The 15,030-nt window shown below is 42.7% G+C and overlaps 1 protein-coding gene across 1 annotated transcript in view; it reads right to left on the minus strand.

The window, feature by feature from the left end:
- Positions 1–13,886, minus strand: part of LOC145400637 (activator of basal transcription 1-like) — a 20,039-nt gene extending 6,153 nt beyond the window's left edge. Inside the window, exons 1-2 of the mRNA XM_080273071.1 lie at positions 13,632–13,886; positions 7,921–8,119 (exon numbers count right to left, since the gene is read on the minus strand). Coding sequence (XP_080129197.1) covers positions 7,921–8,119; positions 13,632–13,815 — 383 coding nt within the window. The 5' untranslated portion in view covers positions 13,816–13,886. The remainder of the gene's footprint in view (positions 1–7,920; positions 8,120–13,631) is intronic.
- Positions 13,887–15,030: the final 1,144 nt, after the last annotated feature.

Consider the following 15,030-nt stretch of genomic DNA (forward strand, 5'->3'; position numbering starts at 1 on the left):
GTTTTTATGATGGTAGCGAAGCATGTGTAAGGGTAACTGGGCATCAAAATGAATGGTTCACGATCAATGTGGGCATCCAACGAGGTTGTGTGACGTCCCCATGGTTCTTTAACACAGATATGGATGGGGTGACGAGAGAAGTAAAAACGCAAGTAATGGAGAGAGGGATGGTGTTGGTAATGAATGGAGATGGATGGAATATCTCAAATTTGTTGTATGCTGATGATGCAGTGCTACTTGCAAATACCAGACAAGAGTTTTGTAGACTAATGCTGAGTTTTGCTAATGTCTGTGAGCATCATGCCTTGAGAGTAAATGTAGAAGAGAGTAAAGTGATCGTTATCGAGTGAGAAGGTGACTCCCAGTGAGATGTTACAGTGAATGAAGAGAGATTGGAATTGGTGAGAGAATTCAAATATCTGGCCATAGTGACAGAAAAGAGGAAAATGTGCAAAAGAAGTGGAAAGTAGAGTGATACAAGAAAGGCGAGTAGCTGGTGCTATGAAGTATGAAGGTCTTGATAAGAAACAGAGGCTTGAGTGTTGCAGCTGCACGAGGCTTACACGAAGGAGTGTTTGTGTCAATTTTTAACATATAGATGTGAGACTATGGTGTGGCATGAAAAGGAAAAGTCAAGAGTGACAGCAGTGGAGCTGGGACTGCTGAGGAATGTATCTGGAGTACTGAGAGCAGATGGGATAATTATGAAATAATGTGATTTGTGAAAGATGTGGAGTGAGGAAGTCTGTGGACACCAGAATCAAAGAGAATGTACTGAGATGGTATGGTCATGTGGAGAGAATGGATAACAACAGAGTGGTGAAAAAGGTATATCTGAGCGAATTTCAGGGAGGGAGGAGGTGAGGTAGGCCAAGGAGAAGGTGGAAGGATATGGTATATGAGTGTGTAGGAGAGGTTTGGAAGTCATTGAGGCTAGGGGACTGACAAGAGATCGAGCTGGCTGGATGAATGTTGTGTGAAGAAGTACATGGTCAGGGATTTGGCACCCCTTTCTACTGTGACTGCATCCGGAATGATGTGAAACTACAGCATGTAGAGCCAGGACTCCAGGGGACTGAAAGATGACTGCATGGAAACGTGGTCAATTGGAGTGGACAAAGTTTGGCTGTCTGGACGTTGCTACACCTCACCCTGCCCTTGGGTGGGAATGGAGGTCTGGATGAACATGATGATGATAATGATGATAATGTTAAAGTGTAAAGTTGTTTCATGAGTGATATATGTAGACTGCATAACGGTACAGTGCCAATGCAAACACTGTGCTAAGGTGCATTCATAATAATCAAGTGTAGTAAGCCTGATGAAAGCCTGATGAATGGGAATAGAGAGAGCAGAGCGGCCGTAAACATGAATGGTTTTTGGGGTGTGAAGAGAAGGAATGCAGTACCAGGAGATGTCACTCGTACAGGTGATGAGTGCTGTGCAGGGGCTGAAAAATGGGAAAGCAGCTGGAGTTGATGAGGTGTATGCAGACATGCTTAAATGTGGTGGAGAGAGTGGAATGAAGTGCTTGTTGGAGATATGAAAGAAGGCATGGATGAGTGAAGCTGTGCCTGCATAGCGGGAAAAGGCTGCGATTGTACCCCTGTACAAAATTACAGGTAAGCAAAGTGACTGCAAGAATCATCATGACATAAGTTAAATGAGTGTGGTAGGGAAGGCATATGGAAGAATTATTATAGAGATAGTAAGGAAGGTATCAGAAATCCTACTGAGTGATGAACAGGGTGGCTTTAGAAGTGGCAGAGGATGTGTGGATCAAATGTTTCCAGTGAGACAGATAGCAGAGAAGGCTTGTGAGAAGGACCATAAGGTGTTTATGGCATTCATGGATTTGGAGAAAGCATATGACAAAGTGGACAGAGAAGGATTATGGAGAGTTTTGCGCATGTGCGGTGTAGACGGTAAGCTGCTAGGTGCCGTCAAGAGTTTTTATGATGGTAGTGAAGCATGTGTCAGGGTTAATGGGCATCTAAGTGAATGGTTCATGATTGGTGTGGGCATGTGACAAGGTTGTGTGATATCCCCATGGTTGTTCAATATATGTATGGATGGGGTGATAAAAGAAGTAAAAACATGAGTGATGGAGAGAGGGATGGCGTTGGTAATGAATGGTGATGGATGGAACATCGCAAATCTGTTGTATGCTGATGATGCAGTGCTGCTTGCAAGTACCGGACAAGAACTGGGTAGGCTAGTGCTGAGTTTCGCTGTGGTCTGTGAGCGTCGTGCCTTGAGAGTAAATGTAGAAAAGAGTAAAGTGATGATTACTGAGAGGTAGGTGACTCCCAGTGCCATGTTACAGTGAGCAGAGAGAGACTGGAATTGGTGAGAGAGTCCAAATACCTGGGTACAGTGGTAAAAAAGAGAGGAAAATGTGCAAAAGATGTTGAGAGTAGAGTGACCCAAGGAAGAAAAGCAGCTGGTGCAATGAAGGCCTTGATAAGAAACAGAGGCTTAAGTGTTGCAGCTGCATGAGACTTACATGAAGGAGTGTTAGTGCCAACTTTAGCATATGGATGTGAGACTATGGTGTGGCATGAAAATGAAAAGTCAAGAGTATGAGTAGTGGAGACGGGACTGCTGAGGAATGTATGTGGAGTACAGAGAGTGGTCAGGATACGAAATAACATGATTCGTGAAAGATGTGGAGTGAGGGAGTCGGTGGACACCAGAAACAAAGAGAGTGTACTGAGATGGTATGGTTATGTGGAGAGAATGGATAACAACAGTGGTGAAAAATGTATATCTGAGCGAATCTGAAGGAGGGAGGAGGCGAGGTAGGCCAAGGAGAAGGTGGAGAGATATGGTGGATGAGTGTGTGAGGATGAGAGGTTTGGAACTTGGTGAGGCTAGGGAACTGACAAGAGATCACTCCTTATCTGTGACTTATTGGCGAAGCAAGAGATGACTTTCACCCTCCAGTCACCTGCAGACTCTTTTTTTTTTAACCAAAGTTGAAATCCACCATAAAAGATTACCAATTTCAGATGACAGAAGAGATAAAAGAAAATTCACCAAGAGCACTAAACACATGTTCAATGCAGTGCGTGTCCCTTGGTGACTAAGTGACGTGATGTGATGTGGCCAGTGTTAGACTAATGCTCAAAGTCACCACTACACAGCGCTCTAATTGCAGTCATGATATACCAGTTAGTTGGTGCACTATTTAAAAAGTTTGGTTTCTTTTTGGACAGACCTCGTAGTGACACGAACAAAACGTCATGAGAAAGATCTGATGGATATCAATTTTCTTCACTTGGTTTCTTTTAATAACTGAACACATACTGAATGGAACTTAAAGATATGCACTTCATATTAATGTAAAGATGACAGTTTTAAAAAGTCACAAGATTTTTCTGTAACATGATTTCTTAACCAGCAGGATGATACACATTTACATTTGATACACATCTAGGACAGGACAAGGAGGGTAATATCTTATGTGGTTGACTGTCACTTTATCCATCCACAGTTCACTGTCAGCTGATTGGTGTGTGATGACAGAGAGAGAGAGAGAGAGAGAGAATTATACTGGGGTTCTATTTCAAGCTGATGATGCAATTTTTTGTTTGTAACTTTTTTTGGCTGCTCCTCAATAATGTAAAATAATAATGACAGCAGGAACCAGAACCGCCAAAAATCTACCGGTTCTGGTTCTGGGTTCAGCTCCTATAAAACATGCCAGTTCCAGCGGTTCTGGGTTCAGGTTCCAGTTCAGTTCCACCTCACTAGGTATATGCACGGGAGTAGGTGAGAATCAGAGGACAAAAGAGGGTGTATGTACTGATGTGTGCAAGAGATGGAAGGAGAATATAAAAGAGTATGGATCAGTCTGTCCATGGATTGTAAGGGTATGATTGAAAATGGGAATACAAACATGGGTGATTGTGTGTGAGTATGCGCCAATGCAAGATCATGCAAGCTGAGTGACAACAGAGTTCTGGGCAAATGTAGGAAGTGTGCATGAAAAAGTTTGAGAAGAATTACAGAGTGTACTGTATTTGACTGGAGATATAAATGGAAAAGTAGGGAATGTGAAGGTGGATGGAATAGTTGGTGAGTGGGGTGTGCTTGCAGACGTGGATGAGAATGGCAGTGCTCTAGTGAGCATTTGTGTAGGGAGGGGGTTGGTGATAGCCAATATCCTCGCTAGGCAGAAAATGATACACAGGTATATGTGGCAAGTGATGAGAAGGATGGGTGGTGAACTGATTGAATGGAAGGCGATGACTGTAAGTGTGTGGATGACAGAATGAGAAGGTCGGTAATGGATTCAGGAGCATACAGAAGTTGGGGCAGTGGACTTTCTGACCACCACTTGGTGGTGGTGAAAGTTAAGGCTCAAGTGCATTGCAAGAAAAGGACAGAAGGACAGGAGGAAGTCATCCATACAAGGAAGGTGGAAAGGTTGGAAGAGAATGGAAAAAGGGCTGAATATTTCAGAGAAGTGGAGGAGTGATTGGGTAAATATGATTTGAAGCAGATGGGGGAGGTGGAGGGTTGTGCAAGATTTTCACAAAGAAATCTGTGCAGCATGTGAGGTGGTGTGTGGGGTGAAGAGAAAACGAATGGAGGTGCACAGAACAGTGTGGTGAAATGAAGAGCAGAGACAAGCTGTGGCATAAAAGAAAACATATAATGAATGGAAGGGAAGAAGAGACATGAAGGAAGTTGAGAGCAGAAAAGAGAATTATATGTAGAGAGAATGAGAGGTGAAAGGATTAATAAGAGAGAGGAAGAAGACAGTGGATGAGGAACCTGGAAGGAATTTGAATGTAAAGTAAAGGGAGCATAGGTAAATGTTCTGGAGGAAGGTAAAGAGAGTTAGACAGAGTGATAAAGAAGTTAGTAGGGGAGTGAAAGATAAAAATGGTAGCCTGATAGTGGAGAAAGGAGAAAAAGTGAGCAGATGGAGAGAACACTTTAAGGTAGGAATGTGCCAATGGTATCGGTATTGGTAGTATCGGCTTTTTTTTTTTTTTTTTTTTTTTTTGTAGTATTGGTATTGGCAGTATCAGCCTTTTTTTTTTTTTTTTAAGAATTGGTATCGGTATCGGCAAGGTAAAAATATGGCCGATACTCCGATACTTTTCTGGTTTATTATGTGATTCAAGAAACTCATGTTTCATGACATTGATAAACAGATGATTATGATATTATATTACAGTATATTACATTATAATTACATGTATGATGTAACATTATCATACATTAATATTATATATCGATTACTATATTGCTCATGCATTAACAACACTAACGTTACCGGCATCAAATAAATCAAAATAAAATCAAATATAATAAAAATAAAAAAGTATCGGTATCGGCAAAGTGTTGGCCACTAGCTAATATCAGAGTATTGGTATCGGTATCAGCTGAAAAGTGGGTATCGATATTGGCCATAATCTTGGTATTGGCATATCTCTACTTCAAGGAACTGTAAAACATAAAGAATGAAAGTATACATGGCTGGGAGAAGGAGGGTGGTGAAAAGGGAGGAAGAGATCAGCAGGATGGAAGGAGCAGAAGCAATGAAGAACATCAAAATGGGGAAAGTCCCAGGAATATATTGAATGTGTGGTAAAAACAAAATGCTGAAGCATGGGAGAGAGATTGTAGTAGAATGGATACGGAAGATGTGCAGATTGGCCGGGGAGGAAGTCAAAGTCCCAGAGATTTGGAAGCCAGGTATAATTATTCACCTGTACAGTCACGGCACATAGTCCTTGACCAGGGTGTAAGGGAAAGTCAATGCCACCACAGGGCTGCAGTGCGTCGGAATACGTTCCCTTATACCCCCTGCTCCCCTTACCAGCTCCCCCCCTCTACCTATCCCCCATACCTCCAACACCCCAAACTGCAGCCCTGTGGTGGCATTGACTTTCCCCTACACCCTGGTCAAGGACTATGTGCTGCAACTGTACAAAAGAATATGGGGAAAAAGAAATGTGTGGTGATTATAGGGGCATTTGTCTCCTTAGTGTAATAGGCAAAGCATATGGTAGGATAATTACTGACAGAGTCAGGGAAATAAGAGGAATTTGTTGGGGAAGAACAGGGAGATTTTAAGATGGGAGGAGGTTGTGTAGATCAGATGTTCATCCTTAGGTCTTTGGTGGAAAAGTTTCTAGAGAAGAGAAAGTTGTATGTGGCCCTCATGGATTTGGAGAAAGCATATGACAGAATAAATAGAGAAGGAATGTGGAAAATATTAAGAATATATGGAGTAAATGGCAAGTTGCTGAATGCCATGAATAGTGTGTACGAGGGTGGTAAGGCTGCTGCAAGTGTGGATAGTGAACTGAGTGAATTTTTCTATCTGAATGTTGGATTGAAACAGGAATGTGTCATGTCTCAATGGCTGTTCAATTTATACAATTTGTATAGGCCTATAGACAGAGATATAAGAGATACAAGGCAGAGCAGTGAAAGTTGAAGTGGCCTTAATGAGAGCACAGAGCATTTGGAAACTTCCTGTATTACTGTTTGCTGATGATACTGCATTGTTAGGTGAAGAAGAAGGGGACCTGCAAGGCTTGGTGAATGAATCTGGGAAAGTGTATAAGAAATGGAATCTACAGGTGAATGTAGGGACGAGTAAAGTCACGGTCTTCAAGAGAAATGAAGTCACTGAATGTACAGTGTCTGCAAAAAGTAAAGAGTGCCTGCCATAGAAATCAATGAGAAAAGGCACTCTGAAGTTTTTGCAGCCTGTAGCCAAATCTCATGGCCAACCAAAACTATCGTATGTCTGGCAATGAAGATACACACCAGGAAAACAAGACAACCTTCAGTTCCTGCCTCAGTGCTCTTTGAGCTGCCTTTGAGGGTGCATTAGTGCTGCTTGCTCCCATACCACTACCATCTATTTTCGCTTGTTAGCTTGTTGGCACTGAAGTTTTTGCACCAACATACCCAAATGGCTTCTATCAACCCCAGGGCCAAAGAAATGGCTCGAATTTTGGCCTGGAAGGCCGAAAATTTGTCAACAAAAGAAATAGCATGGCGTACGGGATGTGGTGAGAGCAGTTATTCCCAAATTACTATGGCGGGTGCTCTATACTTTTTGCAGACATTGCACTGTGAGGTTGGATGATGAGGAAATGGAAAATGTGAGTGCATTTAAGTACCTGGGTTGTGTGATGAGTAAGGATGGAAGTTCGGAGGATGAAGTGCTTGAAGAGGTACAACAAGGAAGAATAGCTGCTGGTTCTCCGAAAGCAGTGATAAAATATGGAAGTGAGCGTGGATGTAAAAAAGTCGTTGCATGGCAGTATTGTGACACCAACTCTAACATATGGAAGTGAAACTCGGACCTTGTTGGAAGGACATAAGTCAAGAGTGAGAGCAGTGGAAATGAGTTATTTCAGGGGAGCATTTGGAGTTACATGGAGAGACAGACTGACAAATAAGGAAGTGAAGGAGCATTGTGGTGTGGATGTGAGTGATAAAATACATTAAGAGAAATACATTAAGGTGGTCTGGCCATGTGGAGAAGATGGAGAGCGACAGACTAACAAGAAGTGTGTATGTGAGTGAGGTGGAAGGGGGGAGAGGGAAATGGTGGCCGAAGATGAGATGGAGTGATGGAGTTGAGAGGCATATGAGAGAGGGGGGTGTTAGCTGTGGGGAGGTCAGCAAAGTGACAGGGGACAGGGCAGCACAGAGGCAATTTATTTGTATGCCACCCCTTGCAGGATTAAGGCATCTGGAGGTATAGATAGACAGATGTTATTGAAACACAGGAATCCAAAGAAATATCAATAGCACAACAGGTAACACAAAATCTGAAGAAAATCTAAACCAGGTAAAGTATCAAAGTTTCAGTACTTACATGTACAACTTTGGGCAATGAAAAAAAATAAATGACAAATTTTTTCATACTCTTGCACATACCTGGGCAAATATTTAATATTCCACAGCACATCATAATAAGGATTCTTTTTCTTGCCACCCACAGGCTGGTTGTTGAGGAACAGATGAACTTTCTTGGCTTTCCTCTTACTCTTGAACTCCACCCAGCCCTCGCTGTAATGTAAGGTCTTCTTGTTCCTCTTGCCTTTAGTACTTCCCTTGGAGCCATTCATCGTGTCTTCTGTTGAGGTGTCATAACTCAGTATGTACTGCAGACAGAGCATGAAACAAACACAAGCCGAGTTGAGAGAGAAGTGGAAAAAAAGTTAAGCAGAGTGAGAAGCGTTGAGTATACTGAGAAAAAGGTAAGTGTCAACACAGTAAAGCAACCTAATGTAGAACAGAGTCCAGTAGAGTTGGGAAAAGAATGGGGTGGAGTATGGTTTTGTTAATCTCAACAATCTGGGGTCGATCTTAAAAACTTCAAACATCAGTGCATTATCTCCTCATTTCATGTTATCTTTTTTTAATGTTCATATCTGCTTGAAGTTCACAGTACACATATATATACATGTATACCAGTATATATATGTATACTGTATATATATATATATATAGAGAGAGAGAGAGAGAGTGCTCAGCTCTGACCGAAGGGTCGGAGGATCGAATCTACCCAAGGGTCGTTGGTTGACATCAGGAAGGGCATCTGGTCATAAAATGCTACATGCTCCAAACCAAAGTCCTCTACCCAGGAGCAACACCTTAGCCCTTATCCAAAAAAAAGGGGTACCTGGCGTAAAACTCACACTCACTTATATTATATATATATATATATATATATATATATATATATATACTGGACATCATCATCATCATCATCATCCAGACCTCCTTTCCCACCCTAGGGCAGGATGAGGAGTAGCAACGTCCAGACAGCCCAACTGCCCAGTCCAATGGGCCATGCTTCCATTCACTTATCACTCATGCCCCCAGAATCCTGGCTCTATCTGATACGCCAAAAACATTCACCACATTCTGTAGCTTCATATAAATGTATCCGACAGAGTCAATCTGGACGCTGTCACATTAAAATGGGGTGCTAGTCCCTGATCATGCACTTCTCACAATATTCATCCAGCCAGCTTGATCTCTCATAAGTCCCCAAGCCTCACTGACTTCCATACCTCTCTTCTTCGCACACACATCCACCATATCCCTCCACCTTCTTGGTCTACCTCGCCTCCTCCCTCCCTCAAATTCACTGAGATATACAGTGCCCTCGCACAGTGAACGAGTCAATGGAAGGCAGACGAGTTCGTTCACTGTGAACACCATAACTTATGGGAAAAATAGCATACGGGCAGCACTGCTCCCTCATAATCCACTTTATGAGCCACAGAGATGTACTAAAGGGAACATTTCAAACACAAACAGTACAGATATATAAACCATACAACACATTGTTATTTATGGTACCTTAAATGGAGCAGATGGCAGTCTTGACTGGCTTGAATACAGGTGGTTCCGAGGGAGGGAGATACACTTAGGGTGTCCCCACCACATCATCTTCCATTCCTTTGTTCCCATCACCAGTCTCACCCTCATCACCTGACTGAACCACTTCTCCATGTACCTCCACCTCATTCACCTCTCCCATAAAACCTTCAAAGTCCAAAGATGACACCACTGACATCACATCATCATCATCTTCCCCAGGAAGTGTAGCAGATGATGTAGAGGCAACTGGCTCCTGTTGTTCTTGAGTTCTGTAGTAGAGTGTGATGAGTGTTTGTTTTCTTCTGCTGACTTCCCTACAGTGCCTTTCAGTGTAATAAAGAAAAGTGGTTTCTACTCCACTAAGCACTTCCTGTGTCCTAAGGTAGTTGGTTTCATTTGCCTTGACCTATTCCCTCAGAACATCCACTCCCACTAGAATTATACTGATTTTCAACTAATCTTTGTCCTCCATTGGATTCTGCTTAACAGGTTGTTCGGATCTGGCCTCTTGTGCAGCATCTACTGGGGGGGGGGGGTCGTTCAATATGGGAGATGGCGGTTATGGCCGACTCTTCCCCCCGATTTCATTTACTCGGGGTTCAACTCATTCATTATGGTATTGTGGACCTGATTATCCCCTGCTCGTTCACTAGGCGAATCATTTACTCTAAATATGTTCACTGTGTGAGGGCACTGTACCTTTTTCACCACTCTATTGTCATTCATTCACTCCACATGACCATACCATCTTAGTACACTCTCTTTGATTCTAGTGTTCACAGACTTCCTCACTCCACATCTTTCATGAATCAAATTATTTGATGTCCTATCCACTCTCTGTACTCCACATACATTCCTCAGCAGTCTCATTTCCACTGCTCTCACTCTTGACTTCATTTTCATGTCACACCATAGTCTCACATCCACATGTTAAGGCTGGCACTAACACTCCTTCGTGTAAGCCTCACGCACCTGCAACACTCACGCCTCTGTTTCTTACCAAGGCCTTCATAGCACCAGCTGCTTTCCTTCCTTGTGTCACTCTACTTTCCACTTCTTTTGCACATTTTCCTCTCTTTTCTTTCTCTCTATCCAGGTAGTTGAACTCTCTCTTTCTTTCTCTCTCCATTCACTGTAACATCACACTGGGAGTCATCTTCTCTCTCAATAATCATCACTTTACTCTTTTCTACATTTCCTCTTAAAGCATGATGCTCACAGACAGCAGCAAAACTGCACTAGTCTACCAAGTTCTTGTCCAGTATTTGCAAGTAGTACGGCATCATCAACATACAACAAATTTGAGATATTCCATCCATCACCATTCATAACCAGAGCCATCCCTCTCTCCATTACTTGTGTTTTTACGTCTCTCATCACCTCATCCACATACATACAACAGTCCCTCATTCATCCAGACACTCAGTATCCAGACATGTTCATTATCCAGATGCTGGACCTTGGCTCTATTAAACCATTACCTGAATTTACTTGCTATTATCCGGACATAAAAGTCCCCGGGAACTTCGGCCGGCCAGCCAACATGTTCAAACATTTGGTATCATGGCCGCTGAGCTCGAGCCATGAGTGAGAAATAGTCCGTAACACAGAACCAGAGCTAAAATGTCTGTCCGCCCCTATACTGAATGGTCAAAGTCGCACACTCGTCCTATCACTCCCAACGAACCTGCAGCACCCGAGTACAATAAAAGTCCTTTAATCCAGACTGCAGCAGCCCACAGACTGTCCGGATTATCAGATTTTCCGGACTATCAGACAGATACCAGAAAATGTTAACAAGCTGACAAAATATGGTACTGTACTCCTTTGCAGCAGCCTCATCAGCAGATCTTTTCTCCCGACACATCCACTACCCTTATCCCATGACGAGTCTTAAAGTTTCTAAGCCATAAATCAGAAAACTTCACATCAGTATCAATCTTCATTTCCTTACAGAATTCTTTGGCCTTTTCAATAATCATTAACCCATTGATAGGCTTGCCCTCACATCGTTTTCCACAAAACCACTTATATAGAACTGTGTCTAACTGTGCCAGTGCTGGTTTCTTAAGAGTTTTTCTTTTCTCACATCCCTTCATAGACTGTCCGCTCGTGGCATATTCCCTCAGTTCCTTGGATTTATTTTTGCAGTCAAAATGGCTGACTAGCCTACATTAAACTCCCGAATTAAGTCCTTCACCAGTGCACCCTTCTCCAGCCGTTGTATTATTTCTAATTTCTTACCAATAGTAACTGTAACATGAATCCTTATCTTACCAGTAGTAGGTGGTGTAGTAGGAGCCATTCTAGTGAAATACTGAAAAAAAGAACAAGCAAATTCGGTAGACAATGCATGGAATGTACAACATGCACAATCAGCTGCGTAAACATACAGTCGGGAGGATTCAGAACCTCCACAAATGTCGGCGTGGGTTGTTGACTAAGCTTTGGGTGCAGAATTGGCTAGTTCGGTGCACCGCTTTCGGCTATTTTTCGATAGTTCTCTATTTTTATCGTATTATATCTCAATTTCTTACCCCAAAATGCTAAAAATTACCCTGGGTTACAAAGTCTGAACCGTCGGGATTTCCGGACCATCAGGTGTCGGATTAATGGACTTTTACTGTAATAAGACTGTAACCCGCAAGAAGTGTCAAAATGTCCGAAGCATTCCCCACTGAATGTCCAATATCGCACGGCCACAGGGGCTAAGCCAATCCCAACCGCCACCTCCATCAAACACAGATCAAAAGCCACGAGTACATGTTTGGCGATAGCGGTGGCCATCCACCTCTCTACCGATCATCAAAAGTCCCCTGATCACAGCGAGTTGTGATTCCACATGGCCAATCGGTGTCTAACAGACAGCAAGGCATGCCACAAGTAAATGTACGAAAAAAGCGCCCGTTTGCCTGCTGACAGAAGGGGGAGAATCCTGCTCACAGCCTCGCTTCTCTCCTCCTCCCCTCCCTTCTCCATAGCCTTCCGGCTCCCCCCCTCTCTCCCTTAGTCCCTACCCTCCTCCATGGTGATAACACTAACTCGTGAGTTTTCAAAACTTTTTGCGATTTATTCAACTATTATTGGTCGTATCGAAATACCGCAAAATCCACGAGAAAGCTCAAGAAATTCTGCATCTAGACATGTGCTTAACTCTTGGAAGGTCTATCTATCTATTGCCAGACGCCTCAATCCCGTTTGGGGTGGCCACAAACAAATCGCCCTGTCCCCCGCCATTTCACTGCCCTGCTCCCAACTCACACCCCCCTCTCCCATATACCTCTCCACCCCATCCCTCCATCTCATCCTCGGCCTCCCCCTCCCTCTTCCCCCCTCCACCTCACTCACATACACTCTCTTCGTCAGTCTTTCACCCTCCATCCTCTCCACATGGCCAAACCACCTCAGTGTGTTCCTCATAACACTTCATATCACATCCACATCCACACCACAACGCTCCTTTATATCCTCATTCGTCAGCCTGTCTCTCCATGTGACTCCACAGGCTCCTCTTAAGTAACTCATTTCCACTGCTCTCACTCTTGACTTGTGTCCTTCCAACAACGTCCAAGCTTCACTTCCATACGTTAGAGTTGGTATCACAATACTGTCATGTAGTAACTTTTTCACTTCCATGCTCACTTCCCTGTTTCTTATCACTGCTTTCAAAGAACCAGCAACCTTTCTTCCCTGCTGTACCCTTTCAAGCACTTCACCCTCCAAACCTCCATCCTTACTCATCACACTACCCAAGTACAGTATATATATTTATACGGACTTTGTGTAACCTGTGATTTTACGAAATCTCTTACGAATTCGTAAAATTAGTTTAAATTAGGATGGGTTAATAAAGGTTAGGTTAATTTAAACTACAGTTAGGTTAGGCTGGGACAATCTAGGTTATGTTTAGGTTAAGCTAGGTTAGTTAGATTAGGTTAATGTTGATGAACGACAATCAGAAAAATATAACAGACCATCAGGAAGAAGAAATGAGATGGTAAGGTGATGTTACTGCTTAAAGTGTGCTTACCAAAAACTTTATAAAAATAATTTTCTAACATTCATAAAAACAGAACACTGCTGCAACTGCAAATGCTTAGCATCGTACTACAAGAAATCTATAACTTAGAAATGAGTAAGGTTGGCAAGCTTTTGGTGATGCCCATAAACTTAAACTTACCATAAGTATCTTCTACGAGTGGGTTAGTAAAATAACAATAAACAATATCATGCTGAAGAACTGATTTAATCAATACCTTTATTTGAGGGTTGCAAAAAGACTCTGTCAATATCCCCAAACTGGCCAAAGTATTCTCGGATCTTTGCAACATTCATGCTAGGCGGGATGGAAGACAAGTAAATAATGCCAGGTTTCCTCCTCTTTTCTCGTCTCTCCGGAACCTCCTCGTCTTGTCCCTCCACAGGTGTTGCTTCTGTCATGACTGTCTTTGGATTTGATCCCTACGTAGCACAGAAAAACCGGAACAAAAAGAAGTTACTCGTACAACCCCAACACGTTTATCACTCCAGCCACCAGTGCGACGGATTCGGTGGTCATTTATCGAATCGGCTCTTTTAATTGTAAAATAATATAATTTTTATCATCATATTGTTTTTTTGCACACCAAATTATTTGAAAACTAGTAAATAAATGTGTTTAATTTAACTATTAATAAAAAATGATACAAAGCGAAAATGCGCTAAAATTAGCGGATATCTCCCCTTAGAGATCACCAACACGCCTTGACAGCCTTCTACTTTCTATAAATATTGATTAAAAGTCAAATAAATGTACTTGCATTTCAAATCATATTCATATAAATGGAAGTCTGTCGTGGCAAGATATCGAGCTAAAGGACTTCAGCTAACTTTAACAAGTTTTCGTTCTGAATCCTGATTTATTTATTAATTGTATTGCTAGGGGGTCGGCTTCCCGTCCCTCTAACGCCTAGTGTGTAGCTGGGTTCCCTTTCTAGACCGGCACTTAGGCAAATAAGAGAGAGGCAGGACACAAAAACTCAAGGCAACAACCTTACACGTGTATTGCTAAACTCTACAAGTGGAACGGGTAGGCCTAGATTGTGGGTGTTATAGTATCACGCAGGATACTATTCGGGACAAGATCAGGTAAAGTGAAGAGTCCTAGGGCAGTGAGATCAAATACTATCACTTAGGGGAAGTTTATCTATCGGGTGAAGTTCTGTTCACTAAGGCCGTGGCACCGTTTTCACTGTTGGCAGTCTAACTTGTTGGTCCGTCGTGTCATTAATTATTGTTATTGCCCTGGAGCCTCCGTGTGATCTCGGCGTGAGGCTATATCACTAAGATGATAGCGTATTCATTCAGACAGACACATTCCACTGCCCGGCCGTATCAACCGTCTCATTGTTACTTTACTTATTCCACCTTTCCTTTACACTAACACTGCCGCTTTTATTTCTGGCTTTCCGTATTCTGATAATTCACTTTTCTGCCCTTACTTCACTGTAACACTTCCACTGTCACTTTCGGGACTGGGTGTAATAGCAGTCAGGTACAAGGGCGGCGGGAACAACTCAGCCTAACTGCTGACGGGTTCACAGAGTTATACATATAGAGCGCGCGTCCCTGTGTTGTGATATGGGCGATAAGTGAAGCCAGCGGGCCCGGGGCGGC

The sequence above is a fragment of the Coenobita brevimanus genome, chromosome 53 (assembly GCF_032717465.1).
Source record: "Coenobita brevimanus isolate Jiangsu-jjx chromosome 53, ASM3271746v2, whole genome shotgun sequence".
Taxonomy (NCBI): domain Eukaryota; kingdom Metazoa; phylum Arthropoda; class Malacostraca; order Decapoda; family Coenobitidae; genus Coenobita; species Coenobita brevimanus.